This window comes from Trifolium pratense, linkage group LG3 (assembly GCF_020283565.1).
Source record: "Trifolium pratense cultivar HEN17-A07 linkage group LG3, ARS_RC_1.1, whole genome shotgun sequence".
In the NCBI taxonomy this organism is placed as follows: domain Eukaryota; kingdom Viridiplantae; phylum Streptophyta; class Magnoliopsida; order Fabales; family Fabaceae; genus Trifolium; species Trifolium pratense.
Window position 1 is genome coordinate 39245133 of NC_060061.1, and position 21541 is coordinate 39266673.

The 21541-nt window shown below is 34.9% G+C and overlaps 3 protein-coding genes across 8 annotated transcripts; 2 read left to right on the forward strand and 1 right to left on the reverse strand.

Moving 5' to 3' along the window:
- Positions 1 to 414: 414 nt before the first annotated feature.
- Positions 415 to 4115, forward strand: LOC123916908 (WAT1-related protein At3g02690, chloroplastic). 4 transcript variants are annotated; one of them, XM_045968485.1, is made up of 7 exons: positions 415 to 1132; positions 1241 to 1288; positions 1809 to 1931; positions 2164 to 2313; positions 2808 to 2979; positions 3247 to 3307; positions 3627 to 4115. In XM_045968485.1, the coding sequence occupies exons 1-7, from the start codon at positions 575 to 577 to the stop codon at positions 3727 to 3729; spliced, it is 1215 nt and encodes a 404-aa protein (XP_045824441.1). In that variant the 5' UTR covers positions 415 to 574; the 3' UTR covers positions 3730 to 4115. The 4 variants fall into 4 exon arrangements, with proteins under 4 accessions (XP_045824441.1, XP_045824442.1, XP_045824443.1 ...); XM_045968486.1 differs by lacking the exon at positions 3627 to 4115 and adding an exon at positions 3390 to 3620; XM_045968487.1 differs by lacking the exon at positions 3627 to 4115 and adding an exon at positions 3446 to 3620.
- Positions 4116 to 5228: 1113 nt separating this feature from the next.
- Positions 5229 to 9291, reverse strand: LOC123919054 (protein ROOT PRIMORDIUM DEFECTIVE 1-like). The gene is made up of 2 exons (XM_045971274.1): positions 6963 to 9291; positions 5229 to 6866 (listed from the first exon to the last, which is right to left on the reverse strand). Exon 1 carries the CDS (start codon positions 8916 to 8918, stop codon positions 7644 to 7646), a length of 1275 nt encoding a protein of 424 aa, XP_045827230.1. The 5' UTR covers positions 8919 to 9291; the 3' UTR covers positions 5229 to 6866; positions 6963 to 7643.
- Positions 9292 to 17519: 8228 nt separating this feature from the next.
- Positions 17520 to 21362, forward strand: LOC123913449 (pentatricopeptide repeat-containing protein At4g25270, chloroplastic). 3 transcript variants are annotated; one of them, XM_045964198.1, is made up of 5 exons: positions 17651 to 19463; positions 19785 to 19868; positions 19936 to 20107; positions 20349 to 20409; positions 20781 to 21362. In XM_045964198.1, the coding sequence occupies exon 1, from the start codon at positions 17749 to 17751 to the stop codon at positions 19420 to 19422; it is 1674 nt and encodes a 557-aa protein (XP_045820154.1). In that variant the 5' UTR covers positions 17651 to 17748; the 3' UTR covers positions 19423 to 19463; positions 19785 to 19868; positions 19936 to 20107; positions 20349 to 20409; positions 20781 to 21362. The 3 variants fall into 3 exon arrangements, with proteins under 3 accessions (XP_045820153.1, XP_045820152.1, XP_045820154.1); XM_045964197.1 differs by lacking the exon at positions 19785 to 19868 and having other exon boundaries at positions 17520 to 19463; XM_045964196.1 differs by having other exon boundaries at positions 17560 to 19463; positions 19785 to 20107.
- Positions 21363 to 21541: the final 179 nt, after the last annotated feature.

Genomic DNA, 21541 nt, shown 5'->3' on the forward strand with positions numbered 1-21541 from the left:
AACTTTCCAATCAATGCAATGAAGAAAAGAGCAAGTACCTGAAGTTCCCTCCATAAAATAGCAGACTTGAATCCGTTGTGGTAATAAATACACACATTTTCACACTATATTCAATCATAACCATTGGTGTGAGATCAAACGGTTTATATTACATATCAATTTTAACACAGTTAAACGATTTCAATCATTCATCTAAAACGGACAGACTGCTGAAAACAATAATTGCCGACGCACTTCTGTTGAACGGTTGAAAAGAGTCATTGCGTCAAAACAAGCTTCATAAAATAACCTAATGCTAAGTGTATGTATGCTATCACAATGAATATGTCATAATCACGGTAATTCACCGTAACTTTTAAAAACTACAAGCTAAAATTACTATAGATTAGTAGTGATTCCGATGGATACGTAAGTAAAAAACTGCCACCTCTGGTTTCCCAAGAAAATAACAAAGACACGTTTAACGGTACGATGCTTGGTTGAGATTAGCTGAATCAGCAGCAGCATTTGCAATTAAGCAACTTGGCAGTTATAACAACCACAAATTTTCCGGTATCACTCACTTCCGTCGTGAATGGCGTCTTCGTGGTGGTGCTCTTCTCCCTTCACCACCCTCACCCTAACAACCACCACCCGCCACTACTCTTTCACGACTCACACTCCTCAATTACACATCAACCAACTCCCTTCTTCTTCTCGCTTCTCCACCACTCCATCTTCCCTTCGATTTAGGGTTCCATGCTCCAACAACAAAACCACCGGCAAATCAACGGAATTATCCACCGATACCGAGTTTCTAGGGCAAGACGTGGAGTGTCTCCTAACCACAGAAGAAGAAGAAGATGGAATATCAAAGAAAAAAGATGAATCATCGAAGAGACTGTGCTTAGCGGAAGGGTTATGGGAAGGTGCTGTGTTGATATCACCATTCTTCTTCTGGGGAACTGCCATGGTTGCAATGAAAGAAGTGCTGCCGAAATACGGTCCTTTTTTTGTTTCTTCTTTTCGTCTCATTCCTGCTGGGTTTCTTCTTGTTGCTTTTGCTGCTTCTAGAGGAAGGCCTTTACCTTCTGGCTTCAATGCTTGGCTTTCTATTTCTCTTTTCGCCATCATCGATGCTGCGTGTTTTCAGGTTTGGATTTTTTTTTTTTTTTTTAGCTCAATGTACCTTTCTTTACTTTATGGAAAATGTGTAAGTTGCTGATTTATTGATTGATTTGCATTTGTTGTAATGAAATAGGGATTTCTGGCAGAAGGGTTGCAGAAGACATCAGCTGGTTTGGGCAGTGTATGTTTGTAGTTCATTTCTATGGCAATTATAGTATATATTAAGAAAAGTTTGTACTTGTAGTATGATTAATGTGTATATTTTGTGTATGACTAAAACAAAATTGTCATTAACCAAGACATTGACCTCAAGTGATTAATGAGCTCCCCCTAGGACGAATTGTTCGAGAGAACCCGAGTTCGATTCCTGGTGGGAGCAATTCTTGGGCAGACTTTTCTTTCCAATGTGACTTGTATTAGTGGACAAAAGTTGTACTGTTTTTGCTGTTTTCTTTGGTGTTTATTATGTCTAGTTCACGTGTCTTTACCAGAGACTACCATATATTTCTTATTTAGTGCACATTGGATGGCTGTTTAATGTTGAATCTGATGAAATTACTCCGTAAAATGCTGTGTGTGTGTGTGTCATATTGATAGAATTGGACTAGTGGAAAAGTTGTTTTGTGTTGATTAGGGTTCTAGATTGCAGTGAGAGCATGAATTGTTGCTTGTTTTGACTATCTAGCGTGGATATGTGGCAGGTTATTATTGATTCACAACCTTTGACAGTGGCTGTACTTGCAGCTTTGTTATTTGGTGAATCCATTGGTGCTGTTGGAGCTGCCGGGCTTGTACTTGGTGTCGTAGGACTTGTGTTACTCGAGGTATTTTAATTTTGGTTTTAACCAAAAGGATGTGTCTTAATTCTCATACCCTTTAAGCACAGCCCAAAGTTAGTAAGAAAAATCTTTTGCATATAATGTGGATTGTGGAAGGATATTTAACGCTGTCCGCAAAATACAATCACCTAGTTGATTTTGTAATTTTGAATATACAATTTCTCTTGTACGCTACTGGTTTCATTTAGTAAAGTAAACACTACTGGTTTTATTGCAGTTACCTGCCCTATCATTTGATGAGAGCAACTTCTCACTGTGGGGAAGTGGGGAGTGGTGGATGCTTCTTGCAGCTCAGAGCATGGCAGTTGGCACTGTCATGGTTCGCTGGGTCTCCAAGTACTCTGATCCTATCATGGCAACTGGATGGGTGCGCTTCAAATCTCATCCTCACTCGAGTTTTTGATAATTATATGCTATGAAACATAACTGAATGATTAGTATTCCTGTTTCCAATTCAAATATCGACATGCATTTCTTCAAATGTACAAAATCATAGCTATTTTCCATCATATTTATTTTTGCTTTGTTTTGAGTGTCATGAAGCCTCTTTGCATTAGTACAGTTTAGAACCAAACAACATGTCAAATTTACGAAAGTGTGAATTTGGATATGTTGGAGTCTAATATAAGATCTTGATTATAGTCGCAGAAATATTTATTTCAGCAGATGTGTCAACAATAAGTTTGTATGCTGAAAGTAGTGGAATGATGATTATATAGGTGCGACATTCATATGTTACTATTTTTACAAATAATTCTAACTGTTTAAAAAAAGAGGAAAGGGAATGTGAGAGGTATAATCGCTGTTTAAGAACTCTCTAGAAGCTTGGTTCAAAATTTGACTATCCTCTTTCTTTTGCAGCATATGGTTATTGGTGGTCTACCCCTTGTGGCATTCGCAATTCTTAACAATGACCCTGCTGTAAGTGGGAGTCTTAAAGAGTACAGCTCAACTGATGTATTGGCACTCCTCTACACGTCTATTTTTGGAAGCGCTGTTAGCTATGGTGTGTTCTTTTACAGTGCAACTAAAGGTCTGTATATCTTTCTGATCACGGTCTCTCTTTTCTTTGATGCGAATTTTCTTTTACAACCATTAAAATATTTGAATTTAAGCCTCAATGTTAAATCCAAAATGGTTCATTTCTTCTTCCGCATTGCAATCACCGTGTTATTGATGCGTCTTTATCTATTTTGTAGATTTGCAGATTTGAAGTTTATTTTTGTTTTCAAGTTCCATATCAACCCATAAAGAATGAACCATATTATTATTGATGTTGCATTTGTGACATGCACTGCAGGTAGCTTGACCAAGCTCAGCTCACTTACATTTCTAACCCCAATGTTTGCCTCAATTTTCGGGTAAGACTGCCTAATAATGGAAAATAGTCATTTGATTTTAATGCTTTTTCTGATAGTGATATAGCACTTCTTTACCTGTAAGGTCGTTAATCAGGAGAAAAAAGCGACCATCTTTAACAGCTAAGAATGTTTTAACAGAATAACAACCCAGTGTCATCCTTCATAATTTATTGAAGTATTGTGCCTGCAAGACCTTAACTTTTTTGCACCTTTTGCCACCGACATTTTTTCTAGCCAAGTCAGATGTTCTCTGTCAAATTTCAGGTTTATGTATCTTTGTGAGCACCTTTTTATACACATTGTTTCTTTGGTATTTCAGGTTTCTGTATCTTGGTGAAACCTTCTCACCTGTACAGCTTGTTGGGGCCAGTGTTACTGTAGCTGCAATATACATGGTTAACTTCAGAAACACTTCAGAATGAAATATATAGTCAGTTTTCGACTGATTCTTTCAAACCTAACCCAATGAAAAAATGGCCGCGAATCAAATTGGGAAGGGTAATGCTTTTAAGGAGAGAAGTGAGTGATGTGATCTTAAGCTTGCTATCATGCTTTATAGTGTAAATACAATTTTGATTAGTTGTTATTTCAGGCGTTGAGCCTCTTTCTCGACAATGTATAGCAGAAAATTGCAAGTTCCCAGAGTTGAACACAAACCTTGTACAAGGTAAAATTTGTTTCCATAGAAATTTCTTGTATTGCACTAGGAGTCTAGGACTGAATAAGAATGTATAGATTATGACTTGCTTATGGCAAGTTTTGTAAATGTGAATTGTTGATCACACAAATGTAATACACATTTCTGGTTAATTTGTGATATATAATGGATTTGATTCTGAATCCAAAAGACAATTTCTTTTATAGCATTATTATTGGATTTGGAGGAATAAATATGCAGAAATAATATATGCGGCCATTGTTGTATATTATCTAACTAGCAACACCATTCTTATACTGTTAGCTTATAGTATGCATTATCAGTGTTGTATAGTTGGTTGATAACTTTAGTCTTATAAGTTATAAGCATGTGCTCATGGGTTCCATCACTATTTGGTGGTATGTATAGAATATCACCTGTCAGGAGAGAGCAGTTCATTAAATGAATCTTCACACCTAGAAAAATTAGTCTCTAACTTCTAGTTGAAAATACTCTAGACAACCAAAAAAAAGTTTATGTATATCGGTTGTAATTTTTTTCCTGCATATTCATGTCAACAAGAGAAAGCTTGTGATGATGGTCTGGCATAAAGTTTGTTCTCCCCTTTTGGAGTGTGATCTTGGTAAGGTTTTTGAGGTAAGTTAATGATGATGCCAATTTGAAGGTTTGCTGGGGCATTCTTAATTCTATTTTAAGAAGCAGTGGTCTATTCTTCTCCGTATTTGGGTTCTGCGAGTTGCTAGTCCTCTTAATTATCACATTTCTTCTTCCATTTGCACAACACCAACAGAGTTGCTAAAGGCTCTCCTGATTTAGCATCTTGTGGAGGCATCTTCGAAGACTATTGGGGGTGTGGGGGGGGTTCTGTCCTAGGTTGTTTCTTTTAAACATTGGCTTCTCCTCTATCTTTCATGTTGAGCTTGTGGGTACAATATTGCTATTGAGTTGGCATGTGAAAATGGTTGGAAGAATCTTTGGTTGGAGTGTGGTTCTCAACTCACATTTTAGCTTTAGTTTCCTCGATTTTCAGCTAAGAACGGTGTGGATAAAATTGCTTCTATGTGTTTCTCTTTTCCTTGATTTCCATTGGTGAGATACCGTTCCTAGAATAATTAGTGACGATATTTACTTCTGCGTAGTAGGCTTCCATAATTATAGTTTAAATAAACAAGATCAGATTATGAACATTTGTGTAATCCATACAGCAGCTCATTTAAGGAAACTTTGAAAGAACAAAAATTACAAAATCAATCTGTTTCCTGATAACAAAAAAAGATTTATATTAATTGCAACCCATAATGCCAATGAGTAGTGACATTGCATTTCCTTGACAAACTAAGTGTAAATAGATGTATCACACTATACAGGATTTTCCTTCCAGCAATAAAGCAAACGTATAAATTTTTCAATTTCAACTGACTCTATACTTAACGTGCAGATTGAGAACCTGGTGAATTGCCAAAACCTTCGTTAGAGGGAGCTCCATTTTGAGAAGCCCTAAATAAATGTCTGCACAGATCACTAAACATATTTAGCAAAAACTATAATCTTAAAAAATCACTTCTGAGATAGCCCAGGCTTCCTTGAATGAACATGATTCATCAACATCATTAAAGCTTTGTAAAGGACTCTTCTGCATGGTTTCTTCTGGAGAAACATCTACAAAACCTGTAATAAATACTATATATCAGGATTTTTTAAAAATTTCACGCAAATTAGTATGGGCGCACTTCCTATTTTGTATAATTCATAACAGTATGTTGCAATTGCAAATCACTAAAAAAGTGAACCTGCTGACTACGATTATAGCATGTCAGTAAGAATAAACTAGAAGACAAATCTGCATGTCGACTAGTGACGCATTCAACAGCTGACCAAACCAGTTGATTCCACTTTAGGGAGCACTCTCTAGTTTGTCACAGGATACTTACATGGAAGCAAAGCTTAAAAATAATGCAGTAGCATACACTCACTCAAGCTATTATAAAGTTCATAACAAAGAGAAAGCTACAGGTATTCATGGCAAGACTAATAAAGCATCATATAGTAGGCTGAGCCAATTGACAACAGTCGTTGAAAGACACACCATGGATAATATTTATAAAAAAATAAAGACTTTGAATTGAAGTTCACCATATATCAATTCAAATTTTGATCCAGCTTTAAAAGACATATAAAACAATACTAAACCACATAAACAGGCCATATAATAAAACTGTAGTGCGAAGCGACAAAACTTTTACCAAAATTCTTACAAGATATACCTCTCATAGTGGACACAAAATTACCAGTATAAATTGCACATGTAGTACATGTGATCCAACAAGAAAGAAATGGGTGTGCTGAGCTTAGATTATTAGATTGTGCGTGACCAATTTTTGTGGGTTCATCCTATACTTCCACTTCATCTTTAACATTGGTGAATGGGCCTAACACTGCTTCTACTTTTGTTGCAGGTATGTCTGCTGTGACAGTGAATTGAGATGCACTTTATGCGGAAATTGCTTGAGAATGTGAACCTGCAGACCTAGAAGGTGCAGCAGGCCTTGCACTGTCAAATTGATTATTTTGTGTATCCATCTGGCCCATCATCAAGGTCTTCAAAGCTTGTTGCATTGCATATTTCTGAAAGCAGATTAAAACACAAATGTTGATATTGTACAAAAAGGGTACAGAAAATTCCAAGGCTGTCTTTTGAAGTTCTACTTCTACAAAGAATCCACAAAAGATAATGTTTGACTGAGCAATTATTGTAACTTCATGAAAAGACTTGCCATCATTCTGACAATAAACCATTCCTCAACTTGATATGCTCCCAATATCTTACAGTAGAACTCAAATGACAAACCGGTTTACACCCATGCTTTGCAATAAAGTGGGACTCACCTTCCATGTAGCTACCTGCAAAAGAATATCCCTTAATATATCTTCAACATACGGAGAGAAAAAAACTCAACATTGGTAAATGAAAGACCGAGTTTTGACTATGGTTCTCACCAATGAAAGTAGAGTAGAAAGCCCAACACCAACACCAATCCAGAAGAGCAGTGACCCTCTAGATTAGAAATAGGGTGAACATATAAATAGAATGGGCATATATATGCTCAAAATTAATAAACAAAATCAAATAAATAAAATATATGTTTAAAAATCACCGCCATATCACCGCCATTTCAAGTAGTTGACAATCATACATGGTATAAAACATCTACAAGAAAATCAAAATGTGAAAGAAAGAACTGTGTGATTACAAGTCAAAGGTGGAGGTGGTAATAACTGGGGTGTAACTCCAACTGATGTTGTTTCTCGACTACTAGTAGAATGAATGCTGATAAAATTGCACTATCAGCATCCCCGGCACTGTATTCCCAGCAGCAGGTATTACTTATGCCTCTTCAGAGATGAGTGTAAAACATTGACATACATTCAATTTGTACGGGAAAATGTTCATTGATCACAAAGAGAAGGGAAAATGATATACAATTACAAATAGCATTGGAAAAAATACACACACATAATGCATTTTAATTTAAACTTAAAATGCAATTAACTTCAATCAAACTTGGAATTGTAGTACAACTAAACTAAAAATGTTTTCGTGATACAATAAAACTAGACAAAACTAAAAATGTTTTCATGATACAATAAAACTAGACAAAGTTGTAATGAAATGATGCTTTAGTCAAAAGATGATAACGAATCAATTTTTTGCATGTTTTCCCCTTGTTCAACCTCGTTGCTACTGTTTCTATCCTGCAACTTGGAATTAACAGCAGGTAAACCCCGGCGTTCTAAAGAAACAAGATGAAGTAGCCTTCTTCTTGCATCATAGACAGGATTTGGGTGTATCAAACACCCTCGTTCATAAGCTTCCCTCAGGAAAACAGTGTGCCTTTTTCCCTTAGTTGACAAATAGAAGATCCCCGGGTGATCCAGGAACAGATCCCTTATATTAAAATCAATCCCAAACCAGTTTTTAAAATGGCTTATCTTCTCAACTTCCACCATCTTCTCCACTGTCAAACTCAGAAACTCATGAACAATGGACACTGCGCGTTTCTCCATTGCCACCATTGCATGCTTAGACGATTTCTTTTGCTCGCTGACCACCTCATAAGGCCCCATATAAGGTAAACTCTGCCATTCCTTCACCTTGGCTCTGAAGTTCTTGCTCAACCGCATCCCTGGAGGATACCGGTGTTGGAAACTATACGGCATTTCCATGCTATTAACACTGCAATCCTCTTTACAACACTCAATAACCCTCCAATCCTCAACAGCAGCTCTAAAACCATTGTTGGGAACATCACCAACCAGCTTCAACAAATGAGTATTCAGTTCATCCGCATCACAAAGCTGAAAAATACTAGAATTAGCAGCTATAATCGAGTCCTCAAAATTATCAGGAAGGCCAAGCTCCCTCCAAACCTTGAAAATAGCTCTAAGAGGAACAGTTTTGGAAGCAGACATGGACAATATCCGAACAAGTCTTTCAACAACAAGAGGCAAAGAAGCATTAATGGCCTCAGCTTCCTGACGCGAGACATCAAGAGCTGCATCAGTTAACCTGCAAAAGGGCTGCAACTTGGAAGGCTCGTAGTAAATGTTGAAGATGTGAGGATACTTGCGGAGGAAGGCAGTTGCACCACGGTTGAGATGGAGCCTTTGTGAGAGATTGGATAGGAAATCAACAGAAACTGATTGGTTTTTGGGGTTAGCAAGGATAAGGTCTTGAATGGCAATGACTTTGAGAAGGTTCTTATACTTATCCATTAGTTTCTCAAATGTGGGGTCTCTAGCTCGCGATTCTACATATTGGATAGCCGTTGTTTTTGATCGAATGGAAATGGAAACACCGAATGATTGTTGTTGTTTGTGTTTGGTTAGAAAGTTCACAATATGAGTGCCCATTACACTCATCAACCCGTTTTTCATGAAAACTCGGCTTGACATTTCGTCGAACACCTGAGGCTCAATTGTTATCGACGGATGGAAACAGATGGAATTGTTTCAGAGGACAAGTTTATAACATTATGGGGACTAAAACGAAGATTTTTTTCATTTGCTACCGTGATCTTGCAAAGGAGATTGATGCCGTGGCCATCCTATGCAAGCACTGTGACACTGCTTGCTCCTCTCAAACAGCAAATTTAGTGGCAGAATTGAGCAAAAACATTTAATAGAATGGTTATGTCTTTACGAACCGAGTAAAGAAAAGTGGTAAATAAAGAGGATTGTCTCTTTACCTTTTGTATCATAAGGAAAAAAAAAACTTTGTTATCTTTTTAAACTACAGTATCATTTTTTTCAAGTAAATAAAAAAGAAAAAACTATCATTTTTTTTGTGGTGTTACAAAGTAAGAGAAAAACAAAGAAAAATAAAAATAAAATAAGTAGTATAAGCTAAATTGTAAGTTTATCTCTGAAAATGAGGGACTCCAAGTTAGGTAAGAGGCAAATTTAGTGGGCAGAACACTTTAAATGTGATATCTTATTTGTCATAAAATTCGTGCATATATTTTATTCGCTAAGAGCATGGTGTAGCGTTATCAGTCTTGTACAAAACATTTATAATGTGAAGGATGTCTGTAGTATAGACGTGCAAGGTATTATCTCATTCAATAGTGAATAGTTCAACAACTTTCAAACAACCTCTCTCACAAATAATGTTATTATAACTTTTGTTGTGACAAAGTTCAAGTCCAATTTGGATAGCATGCAGCTCATCCAATAATGTATCGCCTCCAACTTCATAATGAGAAAAGTCAGCCACTCAACCCCCTTCGTGGTTGCGAATAACTCCTCCAGCACCCAAGAACAAAGAGTACTCTATTAGAAAACTACCATCTATATTTAGTTTGAGAGTACCTTCCGGAGGAGGATTCCAATAAGTGAAGACTTGGATAGTAAGTCACGCATTCATCTTGGAATGCAAAAGTCTTATGCACCACCTCATGAATATGTGTCAATGTTGGTCCTAAAAAATAATATTATTCCTCCAACATCAAGGATGCCATAGACCTGTAACAAATAAAATTGACGAGACATGTCATAGAGGCAAAGCTTATTAACATTAGTTTGTGAGAAAAAATTATGATAGCGCACCATATCCAAACGAAATCAAAGCTCTCTGGAATACGGATAATCACTTAACAGGAAGAGCATTGTGAAAACAAAGCCAAAGAAAATGCTAAAGTTTTGTTGATACTTTAAGACGCCAGAGCTAATTCATGTTACAATTAACATCCCAATATCTATTATAGTATCCACTCAAATAAGTATAGACACCCTGTTAGGATTTTTGGGTCACAATAGTAATATTACATGTGTTAGGGCCATTATGTAATTAGCCAAAGCATCAGTGGTCTAATTAATAATATATAAGTCTATGGCTAAAAGCATAAATATCATGAAAGACAATTTATTGTGTAGATACCATAAGTCAATATCTAATTTGATGAGGGGCCAAATTAGAAAATTGAAAAATAGGAAATAACTCTAAGGTTATTTATAGGGGTTATGGTCCCCAATTGCAGAATAACGTGAAAACGGCGCTCAGTCAAAAAGTTCTCTCTTCATCCCCATCAGAAGAGGTTTCAGGAGCCAATAAGGAATTCTGCGGTTGGAAGATCACACATACCCGTGACCTTTGATCATCACATATGGCGAACTCAAACTCAAGTATGCTTCTGCTTATGATTATGATTATGTTTTATTTCTTAATGATTAACATGATCGACTCTAGGGTTTATGAATCAATTTAATTCTAACAAGTGGTATCAGAGCCACTCATGTTTGATCATTAAGAAAATAAAGTTTTCATGCCTATTTGGTTTTATCGGCATGTTTTTTTTTTTTTTTGGTTCGGTATCTATATGCAGGGTTTGGTCTAAATTTTTCAATCAACGTTCATGACATAATTATGATTTTGTTGATTTGAGTTTCAGTTTCAATTTTTATTATTTGGCAATTACGATGCATGTTGATGTTGTTTTTCGGGTTCAGTTTCGATTTGTATATGAGTATAATGAATTCAATGGTTTTAATTTTCATTATACACTGTGTGTGCATCGTATGAAGGGTTTGTTTGTTTATATTTATTCTGTAGCAATTGAGTTGCCATCCTTATTATTTTCGGTTAGTTTCTCCCCTTATGAACTCAAGTTAAAGTTATTGAGAATTAGACAAATCTCTGTCAATTGATATGGTAATATCTTATGCATATTCTTATAACTTTTGCTCAAGTACTTAACTATTTTTATGCGATTATGGTTTCCGGTGGTTCTTTTGAAGCATATATATATATATATATATATATATATATATATATATATATATATATATATATATATATATATATAATTTTATGTGGTGAAAATTTGTGACCATATCTTGGGGATCCTATCTCAGGTTTATATTGATATTGGTTGTGTTATACACCCATGTTTCGGTTTAAAATTGCTAATAGATTTATGCTGTCGTTTGGCAATTTGTTTTTCGGTTTCTTTTCCTTTTCTGTGTATGCCAGCCATTCGGTCTCAAATTGGGTTTGGTTTAACTTTTGATTTCAATTGTTATGATTTTCGGTTCCTTATTTATGACGAGGATTCAAGTCTAGTCGTGGGCTGCCATTTTGGTTTCAAGCATGAGTGAACTCAAGTTTTTTTTGTTTTTTGTTTTAATAATGATTCGGTTATGTACGGTATGCACTCAGCGTTTTCTTAGTTTTGCAGAATGAAACAAATAGAGTTTAAGTTAAGGTAATCTTTTATTTTGTTTCATTTATGCTGCAATTTTCTTTTGGTTCAAATTGATCCCATTTATTATGTCATTTGGTTTTATTCATTAAGAATTGATTTCGGTTTTCTATAACTTTTATGGGTTTAAATTTTTCTTCTAGTGCCATACAGAAATCTTGTTCTATTCTTTTTCAAATATGTAAAGAAATTGGAACAAGACTTAATTACAGTTATGGAAATTGCAAGTTGTGTTCTTATACTTGCAAATTTGGTTATCATTTTGGTAAGTATTTTAAATTCAAATATTAGACAGTTTAAGGATATGTATTTTAAAATAAGTTGATTGAAACATAACGTTGCCAAAGTAACCTCTTTTGTGGAGATTAATTTATTTTGAAATACAAAAGGTTGTGTGCTTGTAACTTATGTGAATATTTAACCGGCCCAAAGGAAGGTAACTATTTTACAGAATTATAAGTGCAACTGTGGTGATAAACGTGTGATAATTATTCGGTTTTACGTGTGAATAATAAATTGGCCCAAAGGAAAATTTGTTATTTGACATGTTTTTATTATCAGTGTTTGATTACTACACCAAGGTATCACTGAAAAGTTAATATTTTGTCCAAAGATAGAATGTTAATGGATTCCCGATATCTTGTAATGGGATTTACCTTTATTTGAATTTAAAATTACTTTTATTTTAAGGCTTATTTGAGCATATTTTGCTTGATTTTTGTTCTCTCATCAGTTATGAATGACATGTTGAAGTTTACTTTCAACGTCAATTTAGTTAAATGGCTCAAACTTCAAGTTCTAGAAAGTAAATCTTTTGATAGTTTTTGAAGTATGGATCTCGACGTTGCGTTAAGGACTGATTCTCCCTCACCTCGTACGGATGAGAGTACCTCTAAACAAAAGAGGGAAATTGGAAGGTGGGAGAGGTCAAATTGCATATGTTCGATGATCATAAGAAATGCCACTATGGGAACATTCTAGGGCAGACTTTCTGAAAAGATAAATACGGTAATATTTTTCATTAAGGAAATTTGAAAAGAGGTTTCTCAAGAACGAAAAGTCTTATATACCTACGCTTTTGGGAAACCTTAATTCAATAAAGCATAAGGATAAGCTGCGGATACAGTGTCTCAAAAGGAACAACAACATAAATAACTTAAATCAGGTAATGATAGTTGTTTCTTTTGTGGAACTAAAGGGAAAATAAATATTACTTTAACTGTCAAACATGACATGTTAAGGGAAGGTATATTTCTTAATCTGGTTTGTTTTAAGGTTGATTTAACTTTGGTATGTAGACACACATATGTTGGATAGATTCTGGTGTCACAACTAACAACAGTGTGCCTATGTAAGGTTTTATGACTTGTCGGCAACTAAGTGATGGTGAAAGATACATCTATATGTGGTTGACGATAAAACAGTTCAAGTTGAGGCAATTGGAAAATTTAGATTATTGATATAGACTAAATTTTATTTGGATTTTGATGAAACTATTTTTGCACTGTCTTTCAAACAAAAATTAAGTTCTATTTTTATTTTGAACCTATTTGGTTTTTCTTGTTTATTTTGGAATGAAAACTTAAATTATTTCAAAATTTAAAATTAGTTGGTTTTGGTTCTTTGTCAGGTTACAATAATCTCTATTCAATTTAACACAATTGCTTCATTTAATTAACCAATGAGAATTCAGGTACATTTGACACAAAATATTGGGTGACATCTCCAAATGGAGAATAAAGAGACTTATGTCAAATGAAATCTCAGACTCAGGTTTTACAGAAAAGGGAAAATAAACCAATAAAGGAGATATGAGGCCAATGAGACTTTGGATGTCTTTGAACTTATAAATATTGATATTTGTGTGTCATTCTTTCCGGCTGTTTGGAATGGTGAACAATATTCATAATGTTCAAAGACGATTTTCTATATGGCTTCATTTATCTCATTCATGAAACAAGAAAGTCATTGGACGTGTTCAATTTTTATCCAGACTGATGTTGAGAATCAACTCGACTAAAGAATCTAAAGAGTTAAGTTTAACCGTGGTAGTGAATACTATGGTAAATTTAACAATTCAGGTGAACAACGTCCAATAATTTTTATTTTTTATTTTTCAATTAAAACTGCAGCATATGCCCTTAATGTCCGGTTAAAGCAAGACCTTATAATACAAATGAGAAGAAGGTACATGTTTTATGATTCCACAATTAAATTTCATTTTTCTATCAGGAGTTCTTTGAGGATGTCGAGTTTGCAGGGGGAGATATGGTTATGGAGGAATATATTGATATTTCCACAGGTGTTTAACTCTCCATACAAGAAATTGTTCCATATGAACAAACTCTTACACCTCAAGAACATATGTCATTCAGGAGATCCACGAGAGAAAATAGAAATACAATAGATGATTATATTGTATTTATCCAGGGACATAAGGTTAACATTGGAATGATGGATGATGATCTAATCAGATTTCATCAAGCAATGAAAAGTTCTAACTCTCAAAGGTAGATCGGTGCCCTAAATAAAGTGATAAATTCCATAAATGACAATGACATTTGGGATTTTCTCATTGCCATAAGGTGCGAAACTCATTGGTCTTAAATAAAAATTTAAGACCAAGAGGGATTCGATAGGCGATGTGGAGAGGTAAAAAGCTCGTCTTGTCACAAAAGGATTTACATATAAAGAAGGCATTGATTATAAAGAGTCTTTCTTTTCGGTTTTTTCGAAAGACTCTTTTAGGACCATAATGACATTGGTGACACATTTAGAACTTGAGTTACATCTGGTGGATATAAAGACAATGTTTCTAAATGGTAACATTAATGAAACAATGTATATGGTGCAGCCGGAAAATTTTGTTTCAAAAGATTCAAAATATATGGTTTGCAAATTTAAGAAATCCATATATGAACTCAAGCAAGCATCTCAATTATGGTATTTCAAAATTCATCAAGTGATCATCTCATTCGGTTTTGAGGTGAATTTGGTTGATGATTGTATATATCATGAGTTGTGTGGGAGCAAATATATTTTCTTGGTTTTGTTTGTCAATGACAAGACGGTGAACCATGTGGCTAAGGGAGACAAGTTTAGTCTCAAACAGTGCCCTATGAATAACTTTAAAGAAAAGTAAATGCAGAAGATTCCTTATGATAAGTAGTAGGGAGTCTAATGTATATTCAGTTTTGTATGCGTTCAGGTATTGCGTACATTTTTTGGGATGTTGGGCAGATATTTAAGAAATTTAAGATTAGACCATTTGAAGCAGCCAAATGGGTCATACAGTATTTAAAGAGAACAAAAGACTACATGCTCATGTATTGGAGGTCAGATTTTTTTTTTTTGAGATCATTTGGTGTACTGACTCCGATTTTGTTGGATGCAAAGATAACATATCATGAGGCATCTGATTATAGAACTTTGTCACGGGGCTGCACATAGTGGATAAGGAATTGAAACACCACTAAAGTTATTTGTGACAATAAAATATTAGTTCTATTTTCAATAACAAGGAACTCGACAAATTCAAGAATATAGAGATCAAGTTCTTGTTATTAAAGATTAAGTTCAGAGTGAACGGTTGTCTATAAAGCATATCGGTACAAACTCCATATTTGCGGATCCGCTTACTAAAGTTTTTCACCCAAAAAGGCTCTATGAGCATATTTCTCGTATGAGTGTCAAGTCATTAAGTGATATTAAGTTTTAGTGGGAGTTTGTTATTTTTAATGCTTTTATAATATAGACACACTTCAGTTCAAATAAGGCTTAAGAATATTTTCTGCAGAAATAAAGTTTTTGTATTTTTACACTCTAACTTTGGTTAAGGTTTGATCTCACTAAAGATTAAAGAGGACCAGTTGAAAATCGACATATACAGACCAATTTCATGTGATTTTCATGCTACACATTTCATGATGGATCTATGTCATTTAGTTGTGTCACTATTGGTGATCATTGATGGGTTTAGTTATGATTAATGTAACGAAAATCACCTTGGTTCTATATATTGGCATGACTAATGGACGAGATAATTTGGATATGCTTAAGGAATATAATGGCGAATTTTGAGCTCATAAAGTCTAACACATGTGTATAATTACATATGTGACCAGTGGGAGATTGTTAGGATTTTTGGGTCACAATAGTAATATTACATGTGTTAGGGCCATTATGTAATTAGCCAAAGCATCAGTGGTCTAATTAATAATATATAAGTCTATGGCTAAAAGCATAAATATCATGAAAGACAATTTATTGTGTAGATACCATAAGTCAATATCTAATTTGATGAGGGGCCAAATTAGAAAATTGAAAAATAGGAAATAACCCTAAGGTTATTTATAGGGGTTATGGTCCCCAACTGCAGAATAACGTGAAAACGGCGCTCAGTCAAAAAGTTCTCTCTTCATCCCCATCAGAAGAGGTTTCAGGAGCCAATAAGGAATTCTGCGGTTGGAAGATCACACATACCCGTGACCTTTGATCATCACATATGGCGAACTCAAACTCAAGTACGCTTCTGCTTATGATTATGATTATGTTTTATTTCTTAATGATTAACATGATCGACTCTAGGGTTTATGAATCAATTTAATTCTAACACACCCTTCTTAGTATGCTTCCAAGTCCATGCATCTTGTAGTATTAAATCTAATATATTAGGCACTAAAAGTTGGTGTATGTAATCCATAACCAGATGGTTTCATAGTGGCACACATACATAATTGAAGAAGTTTAAATATAAAATAAATTAATCACATCATTTAAAATCACTTCAATATCATTTCTATTTATTTTTTAAAAATTATGTGTGCGCCTAAATATAAAACATTTAGGCTTGTGTTCAAGTAAGAATACCTCCATAATTGTATCACTGATATTAACAAACATAACTGGTTAATAAAGAGGACCAAATTTTGTCATATGAAAATAATAAACCATAACGACAAATCCTTAAATCCAATACGAAAATTGTATCCTTCAACAAAACTAATAATAAATCACAACCATAATCCCTAAATTCAATAGGAAAATTGTAGAGGAATGCTAAGGTCACACTCTTATACACACTCTTTTGAACACACCCACACATATGAAGCCACGTCACTCCCAAAAAAAAATTCTTTTACTTGTCACCGGTTACTAAACTAGATATGTGTATTTTCTTTTTTATTTTCATATTTATTATTTGAACTTTAACCACCCATCTTCTCCCGTCTCCCTCCACTCATCCTCCCACTAAAAATTATCTCTGCAGATTCACCCTGTTTATTATGTTCATTGCTCACCTTCCAAACTGCAAAATCAATTTCATTTTTATTCTTAAAACAACTTGCGTACCATCTCAATAGAATAAAACAAACCCAAATAAAAAATATACATTCAACAAATTTGCAACTAATGAATTGAACCTAAAAATTGATAACCATTCCAACAATACAATTGCAAAAGAAATTGAACAAGTATTTAGAAATGGATTTTTCATAAATCTATTTTGTGAGAGGAACTGAGACCCATATATAAATTAATACCCAGATCTATTTTATGAGAAGAATGAAACTGGTGTGTAGAAATTTATTCAACTCATTCACTTACGGTTTGAGACAAATAGCACGCGATTGAAGTTCATGATAGATGGTGACCATGAGAGATTTTAGAGAAGACGAACCAACAACTCAATTAAAAATAAAAAGATTAAATAAAAAATAGAAAAGGTTTCTTTCCACCGGTAGAACTGGTTACCAGGTGAAGGTATTAAAAAGAGAGATGACATGGCTTCATATGTATGAGTGTGTTTAAAAGAGTGTGTATAACAGTGTGACCTTAGCATTACTCAAAATTGTATCCTTCAACAAAATTAATAATAACATGTATATATCGCAAAGTGATAGGGGTTTATCGTGGTTTTTCAATAAGTGCAGTTGGCAGTTATAACAACCACAATTTATCAGTGTAAAAAAAAAAAACCACAATTTATCTTCTGGTATCAGACGCCACTCACTTCCGTCGTGGCCATGGCGTCGTCATGCTGGTGCTCTACTACCATCACCGCCGTCACCACCACTACCCACCGCTACTCTTTCACCTCTACCAACGGTCCTTCTGTAAATGGGACTCTCAAAGAGTCCAGTTCAACAGATATATTACCACTCCTCTACAGTTCCATTTCAGCGAAGAAGAACACTGACAACAAGAAACTTAAGAAACAAAGAAAATGGGAAACCCAAAAATCAAAAAACATTTTTTCTTACCCACAACCAAAACCAACTCCACTTCTCATTCACCAACAGCCATATCCTCAAACCAAAATTCAAGCACTTGAACAAGTTCTCAATGACCTTGAAGCTTCACTAGAGAAAGGAATCAAAATTGATACTGAAATCTATGCTTCTTTGTTAGAAACTTGCTACCGTTTTGGAGCAATTCAGCATGGTATCCGGCTTCACCGTCTTATCCCGCCAACTCTTGTGCATAGAAATGTTGGTATATCATCTAAACTTGTTAGGTTGTATGCTTCATTTGGGTATATGGATGATGCACATGACTTGTTTGATCAAATGACTAAGAGGGATGTGTATGCATTTCCTTGGAATTCACTTATATCTGGATATGCCCAATTGGGTCTTTATGATGATGCTATTGCACTTTATTTTCAAATGGTGGAAGAGGGTGTTGAACCTGACTTGTTTACGTTCCCTCGGGTTCTTAAAGTTTGTGGTGGAATTGGGTTGGTGCAAGTTGGGGAAGAGGTGCATCGTCATGTGGTGCGTTCTGGGTTTGGCAAAGATGGGTTTGTTCTTAATGCACTTGTTGACATGTATTCTAAGTGTGGTGACATTGTGAAGGCAAGAAAGATCTTTAATAAGATGCCTTTTAGAGACTCGGTTTCATGGAACTCAATGCTCACAGCTTATGTTCGTCATGGTGTTGAGGTTGAGGCAATGAACATTTTTCGCCAAATGCTTTTGGAAGGGGAAAAACCTGACTTTTTTTCTATATCCGCAATTCTTACTGGCATGTCATCACTGGATGCTGGGGTCCAAATTCATGGATGGGTGATCCGACAAGGTGTTGAATGGAGCTTGTCTATTGCTAATTCTTTGATCGTCATGTACTCCAAACACGGAAAGTTGGATAAGGCGCGTTCAATATTCAATCTAATGCCAGAAAGGGATGTTATTTCATGGAATTCCATAATATCTGCTCATCGTAAACACCCGGAAGCCATCACTTATTTTGAGAAAATGGAGGAAGCCGGTGAAGTTCCTGATAAAATAACATTTGTTTCATTGATATCAGCTTGTGCCCATTTAGGTTTGGTGAATGATGGAGAGAGATTGTTTGCTTTGATGTGTGAAAAGTATAAAATAAAACCAATTATGGAACATTATGGTTGTATGGTTAACCTATATGGTAGAGCAGGACTGATTGAAAAGGCTTACGGCATCATAGTTGGTGGAATGGGCTCTGAGGCTGCTGGTCCAACTTTGTGGGGAGCTTTATTATATGCATGCTTTTTGCATGGAAATGTAACTATAGGGGAGATTTCTGCAAACAAGCTTTTTGAATTAGAGCCAGACAATGAACATAATTTTGTACTTCTTATGAAGATCTATGAAAATGCAGGCAAATTAGAGGATATGGAGAAAATTAGAATGATGTTGGTTGATAGAGGTTTGGATCACTAGACAGCTATACATCCAAAAGCCCCAACACCAGTACACCACAGGTACAATCCATTCGCGTGTTTCTTGATTCACCACTGTGTGCATCAAATCTCATTGTCTCCAGTATTTGATAGTTTTTTTTTTTTTTTTTGTTATGAAACCTCACCGAATGATTAGTTGTCTTTTATTTCAATCCTAAAATTAATGTGCATTTATTCAAATTTAACAAATTATATTTTTGTGCTGTTTTTGATGTGTCATCATGCCACTTTGCATTACAGTTTTAAACCAGACACTGTCAAATTTACAAAAGTGTGAATTTGGATATGTTGGACTCTGTTTAATGGATCCTTTGATTATAGTTGCAAAAATATTTATTTCAGGCAATGCTTCAAGGTTTACATATTATTATTATTTTCAAAAAACAAAGCTAAGTGTTTAAGAAAAGAGGAAAGGGCATGTGAAAGGTATAATGTGGTTTAAGAACTTTCTATATGTTTAGTTCAAAACTTTACTATCCTGTTCCTGTTGCAGCATATGGTTATTGGTGGTCTCCCCATTGTGGCATTTGCAATTCTTAACAATGGCCCTGCTGTAGTGGGAATCTTAAAGATTACAGTTCAAGTGTTATATTGGCACGCCTCTACAAGTACATTTTTTGGAAGTGTTACCTGTTACTGTATGTTCTTTTGCGGTGCAAATAGAGGTCTGTATATCTTTTTGTTATGATCTCTCTTCTTTTATCATCATTAAAATATTTGAATTGAAGCATTCATGTTTAGTCCAAAACGGCTCATTTCTTCCTCCACAATGTAATCAGTATTATTGATGCATCTTTGGCTAATTTGTAAACTTGCAGATTTGTAGTTCATTTTTATTTTATAAAATATTGTCCTTTAAAGAATGCACCATATTATTACTGATGTCGCGTTTGTGGTGCACTGCAGGTAGCTTGACCAAGCTCAGTTCACTTACATTTCTAACCTCAATGTTTACCTCAACTTTCGGGTAAGACTGCCCAACAATGGAAATGAGTCGCAGGATTTTGATGCCTTTTCAGTTTTTTGGAATTATGTAGCGAGAGAATAAAAATTAGAAATCACAACTTGACACTGGTGATATAGCACTTCTTTACTTGTAAGGTCATTAAGGAGGAAAAAGTGACCATTCTTTACAGCAATGAATTTTATTTGCAAAATAACAACTCTGCCATGCTTCATAATTTCTTGAAGGATTGTGCCTGCAAGCAAGACCATAACTTTTTTGTACCTTTTTCTACTGGCATTTCCTCTAGCAAATTCACATGTTTTCGGTCAAATTTAAGGTTTATGTTTCTTTTTGAGGACCTTTGTTTACACATTTTTGGTTTGGTATTTCAGGTTTATGTATCTTGGTGAGACCTTCTCACCTGTACAGCTTGTTGGAGCCATTATTACTGTAGCTACACTATACATAGTAAACTTCAGAAAGAATTATATACTAAGTTTTCCACTGGTTCTTTCAACCTAATCCAACGAGCCACGGACTCAAATTGGGAATGCTAGTGCTTTTGGACATGAAGAGAAGTCTCAGTGATATGTGATCATGAGCACTTGCTATCATGCTTTACATTGTAAAGACAATTTTGTTTAGCTATTAATTCAGACTTTGAGTCTCTTCCTACACATTCTATAGCAGATGATTGTAAGTTATCAGAGTTGAACACAAACCTTATACAGGGGCAACATTGTTTCCACAGAAATTTTCTTCTCTGTATGATGGTCCTAGTACCCCAAAAAAAAAGAAGACGAATTTACTGTTACACTAGGGCTGAATAAGAATGTATAGACTATGACTTGTTTATGGCAAGTTTTGTATGTGGTGTATTGTTGATCACACAAATGAAATATACATCTCGGGTTAGTGTTGAGTTTGTGACATGTAATGGATTTGTTTCTTAATCCCAAAGATGATTTCTTTTACATTATTTGGAGGAATAAATATGCGGAAATATTATCTAATGGGAAAGGCCAGTTTCTTAAATTGATCTCTCTCCCTTAAATGGGTCTCTATATTTTTCAAGGATTAGTCTCTGACTTATGATTGTGGATACTTTGGGCAGCCTAAAGAATCAAATAAAAATGTTTATGCACATTATTTG

What these genes read in the sequence shown, in the direction of transcription:
- LOC123916908 (XM_045968485.1), top strand. Translation starts at nt 575, where the DNA reads ATGGCGTCTTCGTGGTGGTGCTCTTCTCCCTTCACCACCCTCACCCTA. An exon ending in TCGATGCTGCGTGTTTTCAG is followed by an intron (nt 1,133 to 1,240) that starts GTTTGGATTTTT and finishes GTAATGAAATAG; the next exon opens with GGATTTCTGGCAGAAGGGTT. An exon ending in CTTTTACAGTGCAACTAAAG is followed by an intron (nt 2,980 to 3,246) that starts GTCTGTATATCT and finishes CATGCACTGCAG; the next exon opens with GTAGCTTGACCAAGCTCAGC.
- LOC123919054 (XM_045971274.1), bottom strand. Translation starts at nt 8,918, where the DNA reads ATGTCAAGCCGAGTTTTCATGAAAAACGGGTTGATGAGTGTAATGGGC.
- LOC123913449 (XM_045964197.1), top strand. Translation starts at nt 17,749, where the DNA reads ATGGCGTCGTCATGCTGGTGCTCTACTACCATCACCGCCGTCACCACC.